Source organism: Dryobates pubescens, chromosome 23, assembly GCF_014839835.1.
Source record: "Dryobates pubescens isolate bDryPub1 chromosome 23, bDryPub1.pri, whole genome shotgun sequence".
In the NCBI taxonomy this organism is placed as follows: domain Eukaryota; kingdom Metazoa; phylum Chordata; class Aves; order Piciformes; family Picidae; genus Dryobates; species Dryobates pubescens.
In genome coordinates this window covers 15,978,023-15,996,614 of record NC_071634.1, presented here as the reverse complement: position 1 = coordinate 15,996,614, position 18,592 = coordinate 15,978,023, and the positions used below count along the sequence as shown (strand labels likewise).

The 18,592-nt window shown below is 46.0% G+C and overlaps 1 protein-coding gene across 1 annotated transcript in view; it reads right to left on the bottom strand.

The window, feature by feature from the left end:
* Positions 1–9,873: 9,873 nt before the first annotated feature.
* Positions 9,874–18,592, bottom strand: part of SEL1L3 (SEL1L family member 3) — a 32,444-nt gene continuing 23,725 nt past the window's right edge. Inside the window, exons 16-24 of the mRNA XM_054172243.1 lie at positions 18,259–18,386; positions 16,897–16,980; positions 16,492–16,582; positions 16,292–16,376; positions 15,032–15,141; positions 14,093–14,220; positions 12,285–12,387; positions 12,113–12,185; positions 9,874–11,142 (exon numbers count right to left, since the gene is read on the bottom strand). Coding sequence (XP_054028218.1) covers positions 10,976–11,142; positions 12,113–12,185; positions 12,285–12,387; positions 14,093–14,220; positions 15,032–15,141; positions 16,292–16,376; positions 16,492–16,582; positions 16,897–16,980; positions 18,259–18,386 — 969 coding nt within the window. The 3' untranslated portion in view covers positions 9,874–10,975. The remainder of the gene's footprint in view (positions 11,143–12,112; positions 12,186–12,284; positions 12,388–14,092; positions 14,221–15,031; positions 15,142–16,291; positions 16,377–16,491; positions 16,583–16,896; positions 16,981–18,258; positions 18,387–18,592) is intronic.

Sequence of the window (18,592 nt, the reverse complement as noted above, 5' to 3'; positions counted from 1 at the left end):
GGGTAGCACTGAGCCAACCTCCCTGTTGCAGGGGCTGCACAGGGGAGGAACACTGAGTACAGCAGGCAGTGCCAGGCACACTTCAGTTGCATCACCTCTGTAGGATGTGCTTCCATGCAAGGGCATTTGGCTGCTTTTCTTCTCCAGCCATCCTGCAGAATCCTGGTGTTGCCACATGCCAAAGTATGACACTGCTGTGTAAACCCACTCAGGATATTTTTACAGTGAATGTAAACCCACTTAGGATATTTTTACAGTGAAGGCTCTGTAGATCTCAGTGCCTTTATTACAATTCCACTCTGAAGGCAACATGTGATTCACAGGAGTCAGATGAGTGTTCATTCTGCTCAGTGGACAGTAATTACACTGATTTTCACTGAGCTGGCCCTGGGCAGGTTTCCCCTGACAACTGAGCCCTGAGTATTTCAGCAAGATGGAGAAACAGAGCGAAGGGTAGCATTAAAGCGTCACAAACATTCCTCCTTACTCAGCACCTGATGAAATTCCCTAATTACCATTTACACTTTTGGGGTGTATCAATCTTTTTACATGGCTCAATGTCTAAGAGAACATTGCCACAGCATAAGCAAGCAGGGTAATTACAGGAGGAGCTATTTTGCAACCCACACCGCAGCTGCTGGATGAGGTTGGTTTTTTTTACACATGCAAAAAGCAGAGATTAGAGGAGACACAAACAGTTTACAGACCAAATGCTGCTCTAGGTTAGGCAACAGGCAACCATAACTGACATCAGGAAAGACTGGTGCACGTGTGAACTAGGATAGCATTGAGCCTCATTTTAACTGACTAATGCAGTGGCCTCAGGCACTGGATCTCCGGTGGCTGCCAGCAGGCCAGCTCAGGTGTTGCTGTATAGCACAAGCACATGGTGTTGGCTCTTGCTTGTTGCTTCCAGTGCTTATATTGCCTGAAAAGATCTTTTTAAAGGTACTTAGCAGTGTAATTTCTGTGTCTTCCTCGAAGACTAGGCTAGAACACCATCTCAAACTCCTCCAGCAGAGGGGGAAGCACATGGCTACTCCTACCTGCTACATGCAGAGCATCCTCTGGTCCGTGCTGGAGGACAGATGTGACACAGGAACGTTTCTGATGGCAGCACAATGGCTCAGATCATGGGCTTGTATGCTGGAAAATAAAAGAAACTAGGAAGTCCCTTTATTAGTGTGTCCTGAGGAAATCTGCTTAGCCTGGTTGCCACCTTTGGCAAGGCTGGACATTTCCTTTCTGCCCTCAGAGCAAGAACCTCTCTGCAGAAAGGGGAAAAAGGAAGGGAGCAGGAAAAATCCCAAGCAGCTCATTGTGGATCAAGCAGGATCCCGTCTCTGCTTTCAGACCTGTGTCTTTAGGACAGCTTTTCTCTCCTCTCCTCAAATATCCCTGTGCTGATGCATCAAGGAACCTCCAAGCTGATGTTCACCCATTGTGGGGAAAAAAGGTGCAGGAAATTATACTTTGCTTGTTCCTTCCCTCCCCCATATTGCAAGGCTGGGATGCTGGGGCTTGAGGAATCAAAGACAGAGTGGGAGTGGGATGGAAGAACAGAGCCCCAGAACAGGGCAGAACTTCTGGGGGTCAGATGAGGTGAAACTGATACTAGGTCTGGGTGACAGGTTGGACTTGGTGGTTAAATGACTGCAGGCAGAAAGCACTTGGGATTCATCATCAACAATTTCAACACCAGCTTGAAATTCAGGAACCCATTTTACTTCCTTAGGAGTAAAACAAAGTGTGTGGTGAGCCCAATGAGTCATCCTAAGCCCAGGCTCATGGAGCTGGCTGAGATACCTCATGGTCACACATGTGATGGAGCATCTCCTGTCCACACCTCCCAGTTAGGGAAGAGACCACTGGCCATGCATTCACAATCTCAGCAAAGTGGAGTCAGAGCATCTGGTGAGGCTGCTGAGCAGAGAAAGCAACCCAGTGTTCTGGGCCATCCCATCACAGGGCTTCACCTTGGCCATTGCTTGGGGATGGATAGAGGAGACCTCTCTTCCTCTGCAGGGTGGCAGCCAGGCCATCTCTTTTGGGGCATACACACACATGGAGTGGTGTTGATATGCTGGGTGCAAGCACTGCTTGTTGGTACCTTTACAACCCACATGAAAAAACAGCCATGTGCCAGGGACTCTGAAGCTGAGCTGTGCACAGCCAGGAAAACAACAGCTGAAACCAGGAACTGGAAACCAGCCAGAAAGGTGAAGAGTGTGAGCCACTAAAGATCATCACTAGGTCCCCCAGAGAATGAGAGGTCTGGTTTCTGGTGAATTTGGAGATTCTGCTTGCTAAGTGGTCTGCTGCTGCAGCTCTTTGTCCTGTGATGGATATGGACATTGCCTAAGAGCAGCACCAACACTCTTCCTGTTGATACAATTGACTTGTTCCACAATTCCTGTTTAGCTGTCCCTCTTGGATGTGACTCAGAGAAGAACAGGCCCCAAGAGGCAACATTTATAGCTGTTCAGATGCCTCAGCCATGTGTAAGAAGCAACAGGGCTGAGCTGCAGCACTCTGCAGTCCAGGGTAAAGCTTGGAGGCTTTCTCACATGGTGTCAGGGTGCTGTGCAGCAGTGCCTCGCAGGGGAAGACCTGGGAAGAATGTTGGCAGCTACATTTACTCAGCCATTGTCACTCTTAATTAATAATCTCTTTCAGGACACATCACTGGGCAATTTTTTAGTAACAGTCATTAATGAGAGGTTCAGTCAATGAAAAGGCTTCCTACAGGAATGCAACAGATAACGCTGCAGAGGCTGTTCTGGATCAAAAACCTGAGCTGGTAAGAGATGGAAGGAAGATTCCACCAGAGCACCCACAAGGGCAAAACTGGACCCCTCCTGTGTGCTAAGGCATTTGTAGGGAAGTGAAGACTCAGGAGATAGGACAGGATGCAGCATTCATATTCTCCTGAAGCAGTCTAAATCTATTCTCCTAAAGCTTAAACCCATTCCTTCTCCATTCTTAACTCTTAAAGGGCCTGCCAATGATTGGCAGTGTAGCTGGAGCTCTGGGGGCTAGCACAAGCAGCCATAATTGTTGTTGCTTTGAGGGTTTGTTTTTAACAACCACATGTTTCTCCACACATGCAAACAAGCACATGAAGCAGAAATGAAACACCAAATAAATAAACATTCAAAGTGCTACCTGGTTTCTGTTGGGTGAGAAATGAACATCATTCAAGATGGACTGGGGAATTATTACCCACCCCCAAAAAAAAAAAGCTTCAAGCAGCTTTTGAGCTTGGAAAGGACCAGGAAAATGGCCCTAGAGAGATAAAGTAGCTGAAAAAGCTGAATGAGGGCACCTGGAGCACAGCTGGTGATGCTTTAAAGCAAATGGAAGTGATTGGAAGCAGCTGAAAAGTGACTGAAGCCATAAAACCTTGCTATGGGCAGTCAGACTCTAGCTGAAGGTGGAAGCTTCCTTTGAAGTGTCTGAAGACCAGCTTATGGCTAAGAGCTCGTGGAAGATTAGGTAAGGATGGCCTTGGAGACACATGGGCTAAAACTGTGGCTGTTTAATGGGGAGGTATTGATTTAATCATTTTGCACCAGTTAGTTGCTCTGAATCTGTGGTACTGTAACAGAAAGGAATGAGGTTTCTGTTCAGAGGAAGCATTTCCTTGACTCAAAGGAAATCTGTGGGAAAGGAAGGGTATTTCTTTCCTGGGCACACCAAAGATGTGCTCACTGAGGACCATTGTGTAGATTTTTATTACAGGAGTGTTATTTTTTCCCTTCCTCTCTATTCCCTGGCTATGAGGCAGCTTCTGTGAAGGTACAATCTGAACTTGCTCTGCTAGCTGTGTGGTGAATGTGATGGATCAGCATTAGTTAAAAGTCTTTATCCTGCCCATAGGAGAGAAAAGGGGAGGGGGAAGAAGTACAGTAACAGATCTCTGCATGTACTTATACCTTATTGCTGCTATCATGTTTTAGGAGGACAGGATCAGGTTTCTGTGCTTTAGGTGCTACTAAATACAGAGCAGAAGGCTAAATTTTCTGAAGAAAGCTGCACTTTTAGGAGGGGGAAGCATAAAATGTGGCTAAGCCACAGAACAATCACAAGAGCCTTGGAGGGGCTGAAGGTGCTGAGAGTTTTAGCTGAAGATAGAGAATCACAGAACCATTCAGGTTGAAAAGGACCTTTGAGATCAAGTCTAGCCATAAACCTCACACTGCCAAGTCCACTACTAAACCATGTCCTCAAGCACTGTGTTTGCACATCCTCTGAATGCCTCCAGGAAGGTGACTGAGTGCACCCTCAGTAAGCTTGCAGGTGACACCAAGTTGGGTGGGAGCAACGACCTGCTAAACAAAACTGGTCCAGCCCACTCCCAGCGGACCCAGCTCATGCTGTGCCACAAAGGACACTTACTGACACTGCTGAGCTAAAGAAATTGCACACCAAGATATTGCTGTAGCAGAGGTCTTAATGTTAACTTGTTTTCCAGGACTGGCCTGCACTTGTTGACTTAGAACTGAAAGTAGAAGAGATGTCCACATGCAGCTGGCACTGGCCTGGAAGAGCAATGAAATGCTGATGAGCAGAGGTGAGCCTCTAAATGTTGTCAGCTGGGTGGGAGAGCAGATGGAGCTGGGAGGGGACAGGAGGCAGGGACAGTGCCATTGCCCCCAACCAACTCTGCAGAGCAGAAGGGGAGAACTCCACTTTGGCTTTCCTGGAATAGGGTAAAACATGAATGGAGACTGATTTATTATTCTGGTCAATGCTGGTGTGTTTTGGCAAGGTTGCCCTGTGGTCTACCAACACCTGCTGACACTGCTCCCTAGGCAGCAAGCTTCAGAAGAGCTCTGAGCGTGTTTGGGCTACTGGAAGGCACACACTGGCAAACAGGCTGGTGAAATGAGAGGGTCTAACCTTACAGCAGTTACGTGGAGGCAGCATGGAGTGCAACAGCCTGTGCCAGCTCCTCTGCACAACTTGTCCAAACAAAGCCTGGAAGAGATGCCTGGGCTCTGGCTCCTGCTCATCTCCACTCTCTGGTGGTGTGCTTCCTGCCCTAACCTGAGCACACTTGAGCAGTGTCCTCCTCGACAACAGCCAGGCACCCATTAGGGGTTTTATGGACCAAGACTGTTCCCCAAAATAAACCAGTACAGGAGGTAAACAGATTCCCAGGAAGAGTTTAACTGCTCACAGCAAGGCCTGGACTTCACTGTTTTGCTAATACAAAACCAGCCAAGGAGGTTGGCTCCTGACTTGCACAATTAAAGACCCTTGCTGCGGTGTGGTCCGAGTCAGAGATTTACACAATGAAGAGACAGGAAGTGCTGTGCAGCTACCTGGGTTTCTCCTTTGGGAGACTATCATAAAGTAGTGCTGGGCTCTGATAATGGACTTGTGATTTCCCCTGCTCACCTGGCAGAAATGATAAGAGCAAATAGCACTGCTGGGTATTAGGAACTATCTGGAAGGCTGAGGAGTGATTAAGGAGAGGTCAACGTGGCCAAACAAAGGGGAGCAACAGGAATTGGAAAATGTGAAGTGGGGAGGTGAGCAAGGTCAAGGAATACGTTAGCACAGTTATAAACCAACCTGTTGCAGCCAGTTTTCTTCCAAGGGGCTATTAAGATGCACAAAGGTGCTTGGGTATGTGATAGCACTTGCCAAACAAACCAGGTCCCTGCTGGCAGTGGGCACACAGCACTGGGGCAGCTAAGTTTGGGACCTCAGTGCTTCAGAATATCTAACCTCCAGTGGAAGGGATCTTTGGTTTGGAGATTGTTGATTGTTTGGGGTTTGGTTTGGTTTCTTGTGGGTGTTTTGTGTGGGTGAAGACCTCTAATGCTTACTGTGACATAAGCACATATTGCAGCTATGTAAAGTGATCTCTTTCTGTTTTCCTTCCTCTTTAGTCACCTTTTTGGGGGTATGATGCTCACTTACCTGTATGTGGCTGCTCTTAACACAGAGTCCTTGCATTCAGCTATGAACTGACTGTTACTTCTTTTTTAACTCTAAGTAATAACTTGGCCTTCTGGCACAGGAATTAAATCTGTTCATAAACATTCCAGCTGTGATGCATTTCCAGCATATCTATATCACAGCAGATGCTCTTTCTTCATTTACTGTATCCTGTGGATTGTTCAGGAATTGCTCCTAGATCTTAGAAGACAGTGCAAGAAACTGCTCCATGATCAGACTTGTTGTTCTTTAGCTTCCTTACACCTGGGCTTGTTCCAGCTCACTCTCTTGCTTCTGTTCTCTTTCTACATCCCAGTCTTTTAATGCAGTTCATACATTTAGGAGAGTAGGAGGACAAGAGTGTGTGTGGATGCAATTCCCCAGCCAAAGCTTCTTCATCCTCTTTCGTACCCTTGTGCTGCATTTCATCCAGAAGAAGGGTCAAAAGTCAGCCAGTGTCAAATGTCATAGTCCATTAGTCAATGGGGACAGCTTACACAGGCAAGAATCTGTTATAAAACAAACTTCTTCATAGATAGTCCATGTGTCCCACATGCTTTTATGTTTTCCAGTACCTCAAGAGGGAATACAGAATCATAGAACTGTCAGGGTCGAAGGGACCTCAAGGATCATCCAGTTGCAAGCCCCCTGCCATGGGTAGGGACACTTCACACTAGATCCAGGCTGGGGTTTCCACCACCTCCCTGGGCAACCTGTGCCAGTCTCTCACCACCCTCATGGGGAAGAACTTCTTCCTAACATCCAGTCTGAATCTGCCCATTTCTAGTTTTGCTGCATTCCCCCCAGTCCTACCAAAGAAGTCCCAACAGGGGCATACTTCATGTCCCTATGCCAGGGACTAATTCCCATGTATTCCCATGTATTGCCTTTATGACAGAACACAATTCCTACTGCAAGGTGTGCCTTTTCAACATGTATTAAGACAGACCTTCCAGCCTGTGCTCTGCCTGTGTGTTGGGATGCAGTGCTCAAGAAGCCATCTCCATAAGGCTGCTCACGTTCAGGTCTGGCCTGTGCTTGCCCTGTGATGCAAAGCACAGCTGCAGATTTCGCATAACCAGTATGAATGCCCCACTTGGCCTCAAAGTCATTAACCACTCAGAAATCCTCAGCATCAGCTTTAAGAGTTTTTTTCTCAAGAAGTTTATCTTCACCTTCCTCCCTTTCCCAGTCCATAGCTGGTATCTGATTCTCCCTTTCCTCACAGTGCTCTGACACATTCTGGGTAATAACTTCTCTCCCTTGCCACTTGCTCTTACACATGTTTGTGTACTTAGCTGGTGTGAACTGCACTGGTTTGAGATAATTAGGCACCCAGTTTGTAAATCAACTGCTCTGAAATTTTCTTGTCTCCAATTCATTTGCTAAAGACAATTCTGGGCTGAACCAAGAGGGAAAAACTGTCACCACTTGCAGCACCTTAAGCACCACCTGTGATGTACAGCTGGCTGGGCTTCTGTGAGAAGTGTCTAACCAAGCAGCATTTTAGCTCTATACTTAGGGTTTAACATCTCCTCACTCCCATCCTGACCACTAGGCAGGGGCTGCAGAAACTGCAGACTTGGGTGGTCTTGTTGCAACAACTCTTTTATCCCCACCCTCTTTCTCCTTGTGGATGTAGCAGACCTCTGTGGCTGCTTTCCTAAAGCAACTATCCTCTCCTCTCCAGGAACTGCTTGATCCTCTGCATCAGCAAATAGCCCCCTAGATCTTCTAAGAAGTGAAGGATAATAATGCAACCTTTATCATTTCTGCCTTAATTATTGCCAGTTTATTGTGAAGATTTGCTTATCTTGACTGTCTTTATCAGGTATACTTTGGTAGAACTTCTGATGAAGATAACAAAAAACCAAAGACCAAACCATGAACTGCTGGGGTCAAGAAATATCCTGAAGCTTCAGCGATTGTCTTCTGAAACGCAGATGTGAAATCAAGTTTCTGGCAAGCTTCCTCCAATTAGTTAATTAGTGAAGCTGAGAGCATGGGGCTACTGTGGAGAAGAAACTGCAGCCTGCCTACCAACACTTCACCTCTGTGTACACAAGCTAAACCTCTGCTGCCCTGAGAGCCCTGTGATTTCGACACATGGGCTGCAATTGTGCCACCACTGACAAACTCCCATGGGATTAATATTTCACAAGGGGCTTCGGTTTTGCTGTGCATGGCAGGTAAGAAAATACATCTTGCTACAAGCAAGATTTGCTGTCTGCATGTCCAGGCTTTTGTGACTATTTAACTGTGCCATTTGGTACCTAACACCATGCTGATGATGTGGCAATTGGCTGCTTGCCTTCAAAGGCTGTGGCTGACTCTGCAGGGTGTTGGGGTTGGCCATCTGAACCTGTCCCAGCTCTGGTGAGGCCACACCTTGAGTATTTCATCCAGTTTTGGGGACCTCAGTACAAGAGATCTGGAGGTGCTGGAGCCAGTGCAAGGAGAGCAATGAAGCTGGGGAAGGGCCTGGAGAATAAATCTGATGAAGAGCAACTGAAGGAGCTGGGGATGGTTAGTTTGGAGAAGAGGAGGCTGAAGGGAGACCTCATTGCTCTCTACAGCTACCTGGAAGGAGGTTGTGGAGAGCCTGGTGCTGGTCTCTTCTCACAAGTAATTAGTGCTAGAACAAGAGGGAATGGCCTCAAGCTGTGACTGGGTAGGGTTAGACTGGATACTAGGAATTTTTTTTCCCAGGGCAAGAGTGGTCAGGGATTGGAATGTGCTGCCCAGGGAGGTGGTGGAGTCACCAGCCCTGGAAGTGTTTAAAGGTGGTTTGGATGTGGTGCTTGGGGATATGGTTTAGGGGTGAACCTTGTAGAGTAGGGTTCTGGGTTTGACTTGGTGATCCTGAAGGTCTCTTCCAACCTGAATGTTTCTGTGACTCAGTTTGAACAGAAAAGCCTTTTGGTTTTCATCCCTTAGTGTGAAGCTGAGAGTTCCTGAAACAGCCACACCTTTTTGCTGAGGAATTTGATGAAATCAGGTTTACCTGTACAAAGCTTTTGCAACTGAAACCCTGGATCACAAATAGGATTGTGACCCACTTGCAATGGATGCTCTTAAAGCACAGCACATAACCTCTGCAAGTCAGCAAAGTGGAGGGGGAAGCTTCCAGATCTGGGTGGGGTTCCCCCCTTTGCTTACTCAGGGGAAGTGCTGCTTCAAAGCCTCAGCTTTCCACTTTGGAATTTCCAGGTCTTTCTCCATGATACCCCTGATGATAACTGTGTATAGCTGCACTTGTATAGATCTCTCTTGAAAGCTGGAGGGGTTTCTTCCTTTTTAATTCACTCCCTTCTTACTCAGCACTCCTATGGCTTGATTGAAACACACACCAAAAACTGTCCCAGGTCAGCTCTCTGAGCACAGTGTATTCCCCAAAGAAAGCAAGGGTGGTTGTCCCACCTGAAGCTAAAAAACAGACCAAAAAATGTTCTTAAGGATTTGCAACAGCAAGATGCTGTTTTATCTGCCAGGTGCAGACTGAGGGAGTTGGGGTTTCAGTCTGGAGAAGAGAAGGCTCTGAGGAGATCTTCTTGTGGCCTCCCAGTATCTGAAGAGGGCTCCAAGAAAGCTGGGGAGGGACTTTTTAGGATGCCAGGTAGTGATAGGACTGGGGGAATGGAATGAAACTAAACTAGAAGTGGGGAGATTGAGGTTGGATGTTAGGAAGAAGTTCTTCCCCATGAGGGTGGTGAAAGCCTGGCACAGGTTGCCCAGGGCGGTGGTGGAAGCCTCATCCCTGGAGGTGTTTGCAGCCAGGCTGGAGGTGGCTGTGAGCAACCTGCTGTAGTGTGAGGTGTCCCTGCCCATGGCAGGGGGGTCAGAACTGGCCAATCCTTGAGGTGCCTTCCAACCCTGACAGTTCTGTGATTCTGTGCTTCAAACAAACCTTCCCCACACAGGCTCAATTAGAAAAATATTTTTATTTACAAGAGTAAATAATGTAGTGCAAGGAGAGTGGATTGAACCCCCAATAATGCATAGATTGATGCAATTTAGAGTCTGTGATCTACATCATTTTGCAGAGGTGCATGCTCTAAAGGTCAGACTTCTCCTACAGCCACCTCCCAGACAGCTTTAAGTCAGACAGAAGGCATTTGCACTCCATACTTGTTTTCCACACATCCCCTCTAACATTCACCACATCAACTGTCACTTAAATAGGTGTCTGAAAGAGAACATGAGATAAATCCTTGCCAATGTTACTGAGAGAAGAATCCAAACCCAAATAATTCATTCACTTTGTGTCATCTGTTCACATTTCAATATGATTGTATTTATCCCTCAGGGAAGCTACTTTCCCTACTCAGCAGCTCTTGGAAGGGCAGGAAACATTTTCTTGTGTCCAGCAGGGGAACTTTGTCCAAGGCTGCCCAGCAGAACTACTGTGCTGTGATCATACTGCAAGTCTTCCTGGTGCCTTTCTTCCAAAACAAAGCACTTCCTGCATCCAAGAGTAAGGATGGAAGAGAAAATGGTAAAAAATAAATTGTTTGTTACCACTGCAGCTACCAAAGTCCTGGCTGCTGTGCCATGGAACCTGGGAAGTGCTGGTGGCTGGGTTTCACTTCTGTGTCATTTCCATGCTTCCCACTGGGAAAAGTCTGGGGACTTCACCAGCAATATAAGCACAAATGCAGTAAAGACAGACTAGTAAGGTCTTAGGTATGTGAGGAAAAAATTCTCCACCAAAAAACTGGGGAGAGGTTTGCTCATTCTTCAATTTGGCAAAGGCTTTGCATGTTTTCCTCCAGTCCTTGGCTGAAATGCATTCTGACTGGGGGGGTGGGGATGCAGAGTATCTCACCACAATCTGTTTGCAGTATTAAATAAATTACAAGGGTGGTTTTCCCTTGGGGTGGAGAAATCAGAACAGTGAATTTCCCTACAATTTTGGCTGTTGGACTTCACTATTAGTACCACCACAAGGCTGGTTACCAGTTCTTAGATTGTTAGTTGCTCCTATCCCACCTTCCCAATGGGACATCAGCCTTTAGGAAACTACACTTCAGCTCATAACAAGAGGATTCTGAGGGTTGGACTCCTGCTGTGCTAAATCATTTGAGAAAGCAGATTCATCTTGCTGTGCTAGTCTGGTAGCATCATCACTGCCACTCCCTGAGGAAGAAGGTTCATCTGACAATGGTTCTGATCTTGTTCCAGGAGAATTCTGGGCTGGGGAAACAAACACCAAAAGAAATTGTTAGTAAAGACCAACCACTGTGTCTGGGAAGTCTGTTTATCAATACTGAAATACTATGTAGATATTTAAATCAGCTCCAAAATAATACTCAAAAGGTTAAGAACTATCAAAAGAAGAATATTTGGAGCTTTAACTGCGTATTTTGTACACATGTGGTGTGCTTTCCAAGTTACATAAATCATAGCTGGTAAGAAAAGCAAGCAGGGCTTCAGACTGATTTCCATAGTCAGCATATTATCCACAACTGAATGTCTTAAAAGTGTCTAGGAATTATAAATTCAAATCATCTTTTTCATAAGTAAGGGTGTTTGGAGGGTTTTTTATAGGTGTAGGGGAGCAAGAATGAGAGTAGCTTTTTCTCTGTTTTATGATGAAAAGATGGCAGAAAGCAGCATGTTTTGGTTTTCTCCAGTCTTCAGCCTGGAGATGAGAAAGCTCTGAGGGAGACTTTACTGCAGCCTTTCAGCACTTACAGGGACCTAGAGGAAAGCTAGGAACAGACTTGTGACAGGATAAGGAGTGAGGGTTTGAAACTAAAAGAAGGAGATTCAGACTAGAGAGAAGGAAAAATATTTTTACACTGAAGGTGGTGAAATCCTGACCCAGGTTGCTCAGGGAGGTGTAGATGCCCCATCCCTGGAAACAATCCAGGTCAGGTTGGACAGGGCTCAGAGCTGATCTCTTATTTCCATCCATTTCTTGCAGTTAATGGTTGGGTTGGGTTTGTTTTAAGTGTCCTTTATCATGGGAAATTCTCCAGAAATCAACAGGTTTAAACCTGTGTCTCACTCCATCCAGCCCTTTCCATCAACCAGAAAATGATTTGTGTCTCTCAAGTTGCTGTTCAGAGGCACCTCTGCCAAATCCAGCATTCCTGCTTTGCTTTTTGAAAGGCAAAGATCCTCCCCTCTTTCTCTGGCTTTTCCTGTGACAGACACTTACCAGGCAAAGACTGGAAATACTGCACTGTAAATGCAACCAGAATGGATAGAAGGAAGGTTCCCATGAAGTAGATCTGTGACAGTAAATTCAAAACAAAAGCATAATCAGAGCAGTGCAAAGCCAAGGTAGAGCTCCAAAGGAACTGTGAATGCACCAAAGGAGCAACACCTACCAGAGTAGACTGTAAAACAGTGCTCCAGAAAACTCTCACATAAAAATAAAGCAATGCTAAGGAGCATGGACTGATTGATTCCTGGTTACTGTTATTCCAGCACCTACAAGAAGATGATTAAAACAGTTAATTAGTTCTCCTCCACGATCTTGTGGCATCTGTCATCTCGGCATCTCGAGTGGGTTTGCAGCAAACCTCAGTGACCCAGGAAAAGAAGCAGATATTATCATCATCTTCTCCCAGATGGTGAAGTAAAACTCCACAGAAATAACAGATGACCCTTGTTAAGCACATAACATTTTACCTTATAAGTGTGGGGTTTATTTCCTTATACTAGGTCTCAGCATCCAGGTTACCCTTGCCAAGCAGTCACAGTACAAGGTCATACCCAAGACACTCTGTTCCAACTATGAGAGTCAAGAGCAGCAGGACTTGAGATGCCTGTGCAGGATGCTGGTGCCTAAAGCCCTTGTGGAGACAGTGGAGACTACATGATTCAGTCAGAGCCTGAAGAGTGATTTACCTGACTAGCTCCAAGGTCTCCCTTGTGAGGCGAGCTGAGTCCCCTCAGTTAGGACTTCACCTGCTAGGGGAGTTTAGAGAGAGTTCAACCCACAGGCATCTGCTTCAATCTGCATTGATTCTTTTCTGGCATCTGTTTTAATCTGCAATTGCTTCTCTTCTGCCAAGCTGAGGAGGGAGGGGTGAGTAGAGGAGGTGTGTTTATATATACTCAGGTTGGACTTGATGATCTTTGAGGTCTCTTCCAACCTTGGTGATACTGTGATATATAATTTTTTTTTTTACAGGTGTGTCCTTCTGTACAGAAGTCCATGAAGGATGGGAAACCCTGCAGCTCTGGAGTTCCTCTCACTGTGAAGCAGATGTGGAAGCAGAATCCAGGCTCAAATTCACAATCCCAGCTGAACCAGCTGGTCTAGAAGCCCCCTTTTTTTTTAATCTGGTGATTTCATGTGGAGTGGAGGTAGTTTAAGGTACAAGTTCAGGCTAACTGCAGTGAGAACAATTGAAGGGGACAGTTGGTGAACCAACAAACAAGGTTTTAATGTTGGTATCACCTCCACTTTTCTTTGGGGGGGGGGGTCACACAACACTCTGTGGTAAATCCAACAATTAACCCACTCATTCTTGGGTCACCATTAGCTCCTCCTTCAGGTATCTGAAAGGCAATCCCACAAAGCCACTGAATAGTGTGTGAGTTTCCCACACCCACTGTGCTTTCCAACATCTGCACCCAGATAAACTGCACCCAGTACTGGAACCAGAGGCCCCTAGGTGGTGTGTGCATGAACAGTGCTGGCAGGGGCAGCTCAGGCAGCAGACCTGCAATCTTCTCAAATATCTCATATTCACTGCCACAAAAATCTATGCCAGGCTGGAATGTCTTGGCAGAACAAATAGGAAGGACTGCTATTATCCCAGTTACAAACTTAAGTTCTGGTACTAAATTAGGCTGTATTTTATCATTAGAAGATTGGTTTGTACTGTATAAAAATTGTCAGTGCCTAATTTAGGGACTTGCATATATCAAATTGGGTCATTAAAACCAGTCCCTGCTCCATCAGGTTACCACATACAATCAGGTCTCTTTGACAGGCATAAACTGAAATATGTTTAGGTAATTTAAGCCTTTCCAGCATGTTGACCTTACCCTCCCTTAAATCTTGCAAGTGAACAAAGTTAATAATTAGAGGAGTTGCTGTTCTCAGAGCAAATGGTACTCATGTGAGGAGGGGAAAAAAAGGAAAAACAAGAGAAGATGCTGATCTGGAGGAAAAAAGACTCACCTGTAATAAAGCTCCTGAAGAAGGGATGTGTTACTAGAGTGCAATGCCTGATCAATATCCAAGTGATCCAGAATGTAGGAAGGTATAGAGTTGCCCTCTTCTATGACAAGTGCCAAATTAAAGAAACCCTAGCAAGAGAAAAGCATTTTCAGAGGTACAGTTAAGGTCTGCTGTAAGCATCAGGTACCCAAACAATTGTTAGCTGTCACCAATGAGGTGATCCTCACTGAATAATTGTGAGAGCTTTCTCTCCTAACCATGTACCCAGGTGAACACTGACAATGCAAAAGATGTACACTCCTTGCTTGTGACACTGTGCTTGTAGAAAGCACCTGCAAAAAGATCTGAGCTTTCTCCCTTCCAGTCGCCCTTCAAACACAGCCACCACATCAAACTGGCCTCTTCTCCCTAACAGGGAAATGCAGACTCAAAGCACTAATGGAATCCTGCTCTCTGTTTAATTCCCTTCCACCTAACTCTGCAGATCAAAAGTGCTCTGAAGAGTGAAAATGAGAGAAGAAATTTCCTCCAGACAATTTACTTCCTTAATCCTACTCAGATAGGAGAGCCCCTCTGCAGCCTTCTGGTTGCCCCCTTCAGATACTCCTAAAATAGCAGAGAACAGGCCTGGAATACAACCCAGCAGTCTATCAAACTCTTCCCCTGGCAGCAGCAAAAGTACCAAGAACACAACAGAATCAACTGTGCCAAGGTAAGGCAGCACTGAATTATTCTGTTCCCCTCCAGCTTTCAAAACAGCCTGGACTGAACCTCTGTGCCAGGTTTACCTTCTGTTCCCATCAAACAGTAACTAGTGACTTAGGAGGGATTATAACTTATTCTAGCAGTGCAGAGGTAGCCAAGCAGAATAACCAGCCTCAGAGAAATCCTGCTCTGAGCTCTGCTGTTCTCACAAACACACACCAGCTGCAGCCCCACCTGCGAGTCCCCCTCCAGCGCGGCTTGCGCGTACATCCGCATGGAGAGCTCCAGGTCTTTGGACTGGTTCTGGTAACCATAGTAATAGAAGTCACCCATCTTCAAATAAGCTGTGGAAGAAACCAGAGACAGACAATCCTTAAGTCAACCCAAGGTAAGCTGTGCCAATGCTGATAAACTCTGTACCCTGACAGAAAAGCTGGTAATAAATTAGATAAGGAATCCTTTAGTAGTTTCTCATGACTCCAAGGATGATAGGAAAGTTGTGTTTGCTTTGGGATTTTCTCTTTGATAAACTAAACAGCATCAGCTCCTAAAGTCTACTATATTTTTTCTTCTTCTTCAAACCTTGAGTCAATTCCTCAGGCCTCTAAATATCTAATCCCCTTCTCAGGACTTAGCTGTTTTCCTCCCCTTAATTTTACTTCATTCATTTTACACCATAAACAGGAGATGTTCAGAAAAGCTGTGCTGAAACACAACACTCAAGATACTTCCCTCCCCCCCGCCCCAAGAAAAGGAAATCTGTGACAAGCAGGGATGATTCTTCTCTTAATTTGCTCACTCACAGGATGTCAGAGGATGTTAGGGGTTGGAAGGGACCTGTCACAAATTTTGCTCTCTACCTAAGCAAAGCAAGGCACAACGTCCCCAGTGAAATCCTGCCCCTCTCACAGCAACAGCAAAACTTCCCTCGATTGCAGCAAGGCCAAGGTATTGCTTGAAGACTGATCCTAATGCCACTGACCTTCCAGTTGGATTTTAGTGAGAGTTATCAAACTCTAGGACTAGATCATGCAGCAGGTTAACTTAGCTAGCACTAACATAATTATTCACAGGAGGTTAGGGGTTGGAAGGGACCTTCAAAGATCACTGAGTCCAGCCCCCGTGCCAGAGCAGGACCATAGAATCCAGTGCAGGTCACATCAGAACACATCCAGATGGGTCTTGAAAGGCTTCAGAGGAGACTCCACAACCTTTCTGGGGAGCTCTGACCCCCACAGTGAAGTCCCTCCTCATGCTGAGGTGGAACCTCCTATGCTGTAATTTCCATCCGCTGCCCCTTGTCCTATCCCAGGGAGCAACTGAGCAGAACCTGTCCAGTCCCTCTTGACCCCCAGCTCTTTATAAACATTTATTAAATCCCCTCTCAGCCTTCTCTTCTCCAGGCACTCACAGAGAAGTTGTAAGAAAGGTAGTTTTGGAAGTCTGAATACAAAAAGGTAAAAGTAAAATTCAGGAGGAATTGCTTGCACATACCAAATGATGGAGCATTGACTTGGGAGACAGAGAAATTGTAGTATCTCCAGACACAATCAGTTGCTAGGTATTTCCTTGCTAGGTCCTGGGGAGGGGGGGTGAAAAAAGGATCCATTCATATCACAGATAATCGATTAGGAACATGTTATTATTAACAAATGCTCCTTTCAGGCTCAGGAGCTGTGACTGCCTTCACTTACTGGTCTTTCTTCACAGATGTGTGCTAAATTTGACTGCGACACTTCGATCCCGGTCTCGGCTGCCAGAATGTAATGCAGCAGAGCTTCGTGCCTAAGGTGAGAGAAGAGAAATCGGTGAAAAACCTGGCGAAAAGAACAGGCGTTTGAGGTAAGAGCTAAAAAAAAAAACCAAACCCCAAACCAGCGCTAAATAAATTGATCAAAATCCGCTCAGAGCAACGGGGCTGGCAACGCCGCGCAACGGCGCCACCTGCTGGCACGGCTCGGTGTGACAAGCCACGCCGGCTGGCTGGCTGGTTGGTTAGTTAGTTGGTTGGGGGATTTTTTTGTGGCGATCACCCGATGTTAATTACTTTATCATGCTATAAATTAAGTGAAGAATAGAAAAGGACCCTGAAGACATACCAGGAAAGTTCCAGATAAGCATTGAGAGCTTTCCTGATGACATGACCCAAGTAGCCGTTTTTCTCTGCAATGTGTTTTGCCCAGCTGCAGGAAAAGAACAAAAACTGAGCAGATGTGCTCCAGTACTGTTACCCCGACTCACACTGACTTCTCAGGACACAAAAGAATGTGGGATCACCTTCCAATTCATTCCATAAGACAAACTATGGCATTTCACAGTAACTGGTGCATCAGTCATGTAGCTGTTGACTGACTGAGAACATTTAGTCTGTTCATCTCCACAAACACCTCAGACACACCCCATCTTGGTTCTTTTTGCTACTGGCAAGTTAATTTTTTTTTTTAAAGAAAACAAATATGTCAGTAAGTGCTGTAACTAATTATCTGCCTGTTTCTTGATGCAAAACACCAGTTCTATCACCATCAGGAGCCTGATCTATCTCAAAAAATCAAATCAGCATCGGCTTAGTCAGATAGAGCCTCTCTGAGTTGTTCAATACAATCTCCCTGAGTTCTTTCTGAAAGAAAAAGTATTAAAAGTACTCAGCACCTCTCAAACTCTACTGGACATTAAAACAGTCTACATATTCATGTGGATTAAAACTGCAGAAGAACCTTCTGCTGAGCAGGCAAGCACCATGAAGTACAAGATATTGAGACTACGGACTTAAAAATCATAGAATGGTTAGGGCTGGAAGGGAGCTCAAGGCTCAGCCAGTTCCAAGCCCCCTGCCATGGGCAGGGACGCCTCACACTACAGCAGGTTGCTCACAGCCACATCCAGCCTGGCCTTAAAAACCTCCAGGGATGAGGCTTCCACCACCTCCCTAGGCAACCTGTGCCAGTCTCTCACCACCCTCGCGGGGAAGAACTTCTTCCTAACATCCAATCTGAATCTACCCATTTCTAGTTTTGCTCCATTTCCCCAGTCCTATCACTCCCTGACACCCTAAAAAGTCCCTCCCCAGCTTTCCTGTAACCCCCTTCAGATACTGGAAGGCCACAAGAAGGTCTCCTTGGAGCCTTCTCTCCAGACTGAGCTACCCCAGCTCCCTCTGTCTGTCTCCATAGCAGAGCAGCTCCAGCCCTCTGCTCATCCTCGTGGCCTTTCTCTGGACTCATTGCAGCACCTCCAGATCTTTCTTGTAACAGTGGCTCCAGAACTGGACACAGTGCTCCAGGTGGGGTCTCACCAGAGTGGAGCAGAGGGGGAACATCACCTCCCTCAGCCTGCTGGTCACACTTCTCTTGATACAGCCCAGGCTCTGGTTGGCTTTTTGGGCTGCAAGTGTGTACACCAATAATCAAACTAATCCCACCAGGAATACATTTTCCTCTAAGAAAAATGGTTTCATTCCTTACATTACAGCTTTCTCTGGATCCCTGGGGAAGTCCTCCATGTTCCCTGTGATGTAGTACTGGGAGCACCGTAGAGTCCCTTCGATATGGCCTCCTTGGGCAGCTTTGTAGAAATAGCGAGCAGCAACTGTCTGTGGAGACACCAGGCCCAAGTAACAGCTCTGCATTATTAATGCTTATTGAGTTCTGTTTCATTAAAGGAGTTAGAAGAGGCAATTGGCTAATGAGGGCAAGGCAGTTTAACTACTTCTAATGTGCCAGGGTGAAGTGAATTCCTTTCTTACAGCTTTTTTATATTTCAGGCTGGAAAAAGGTTTTCAAAAGCATGAATTCTGGT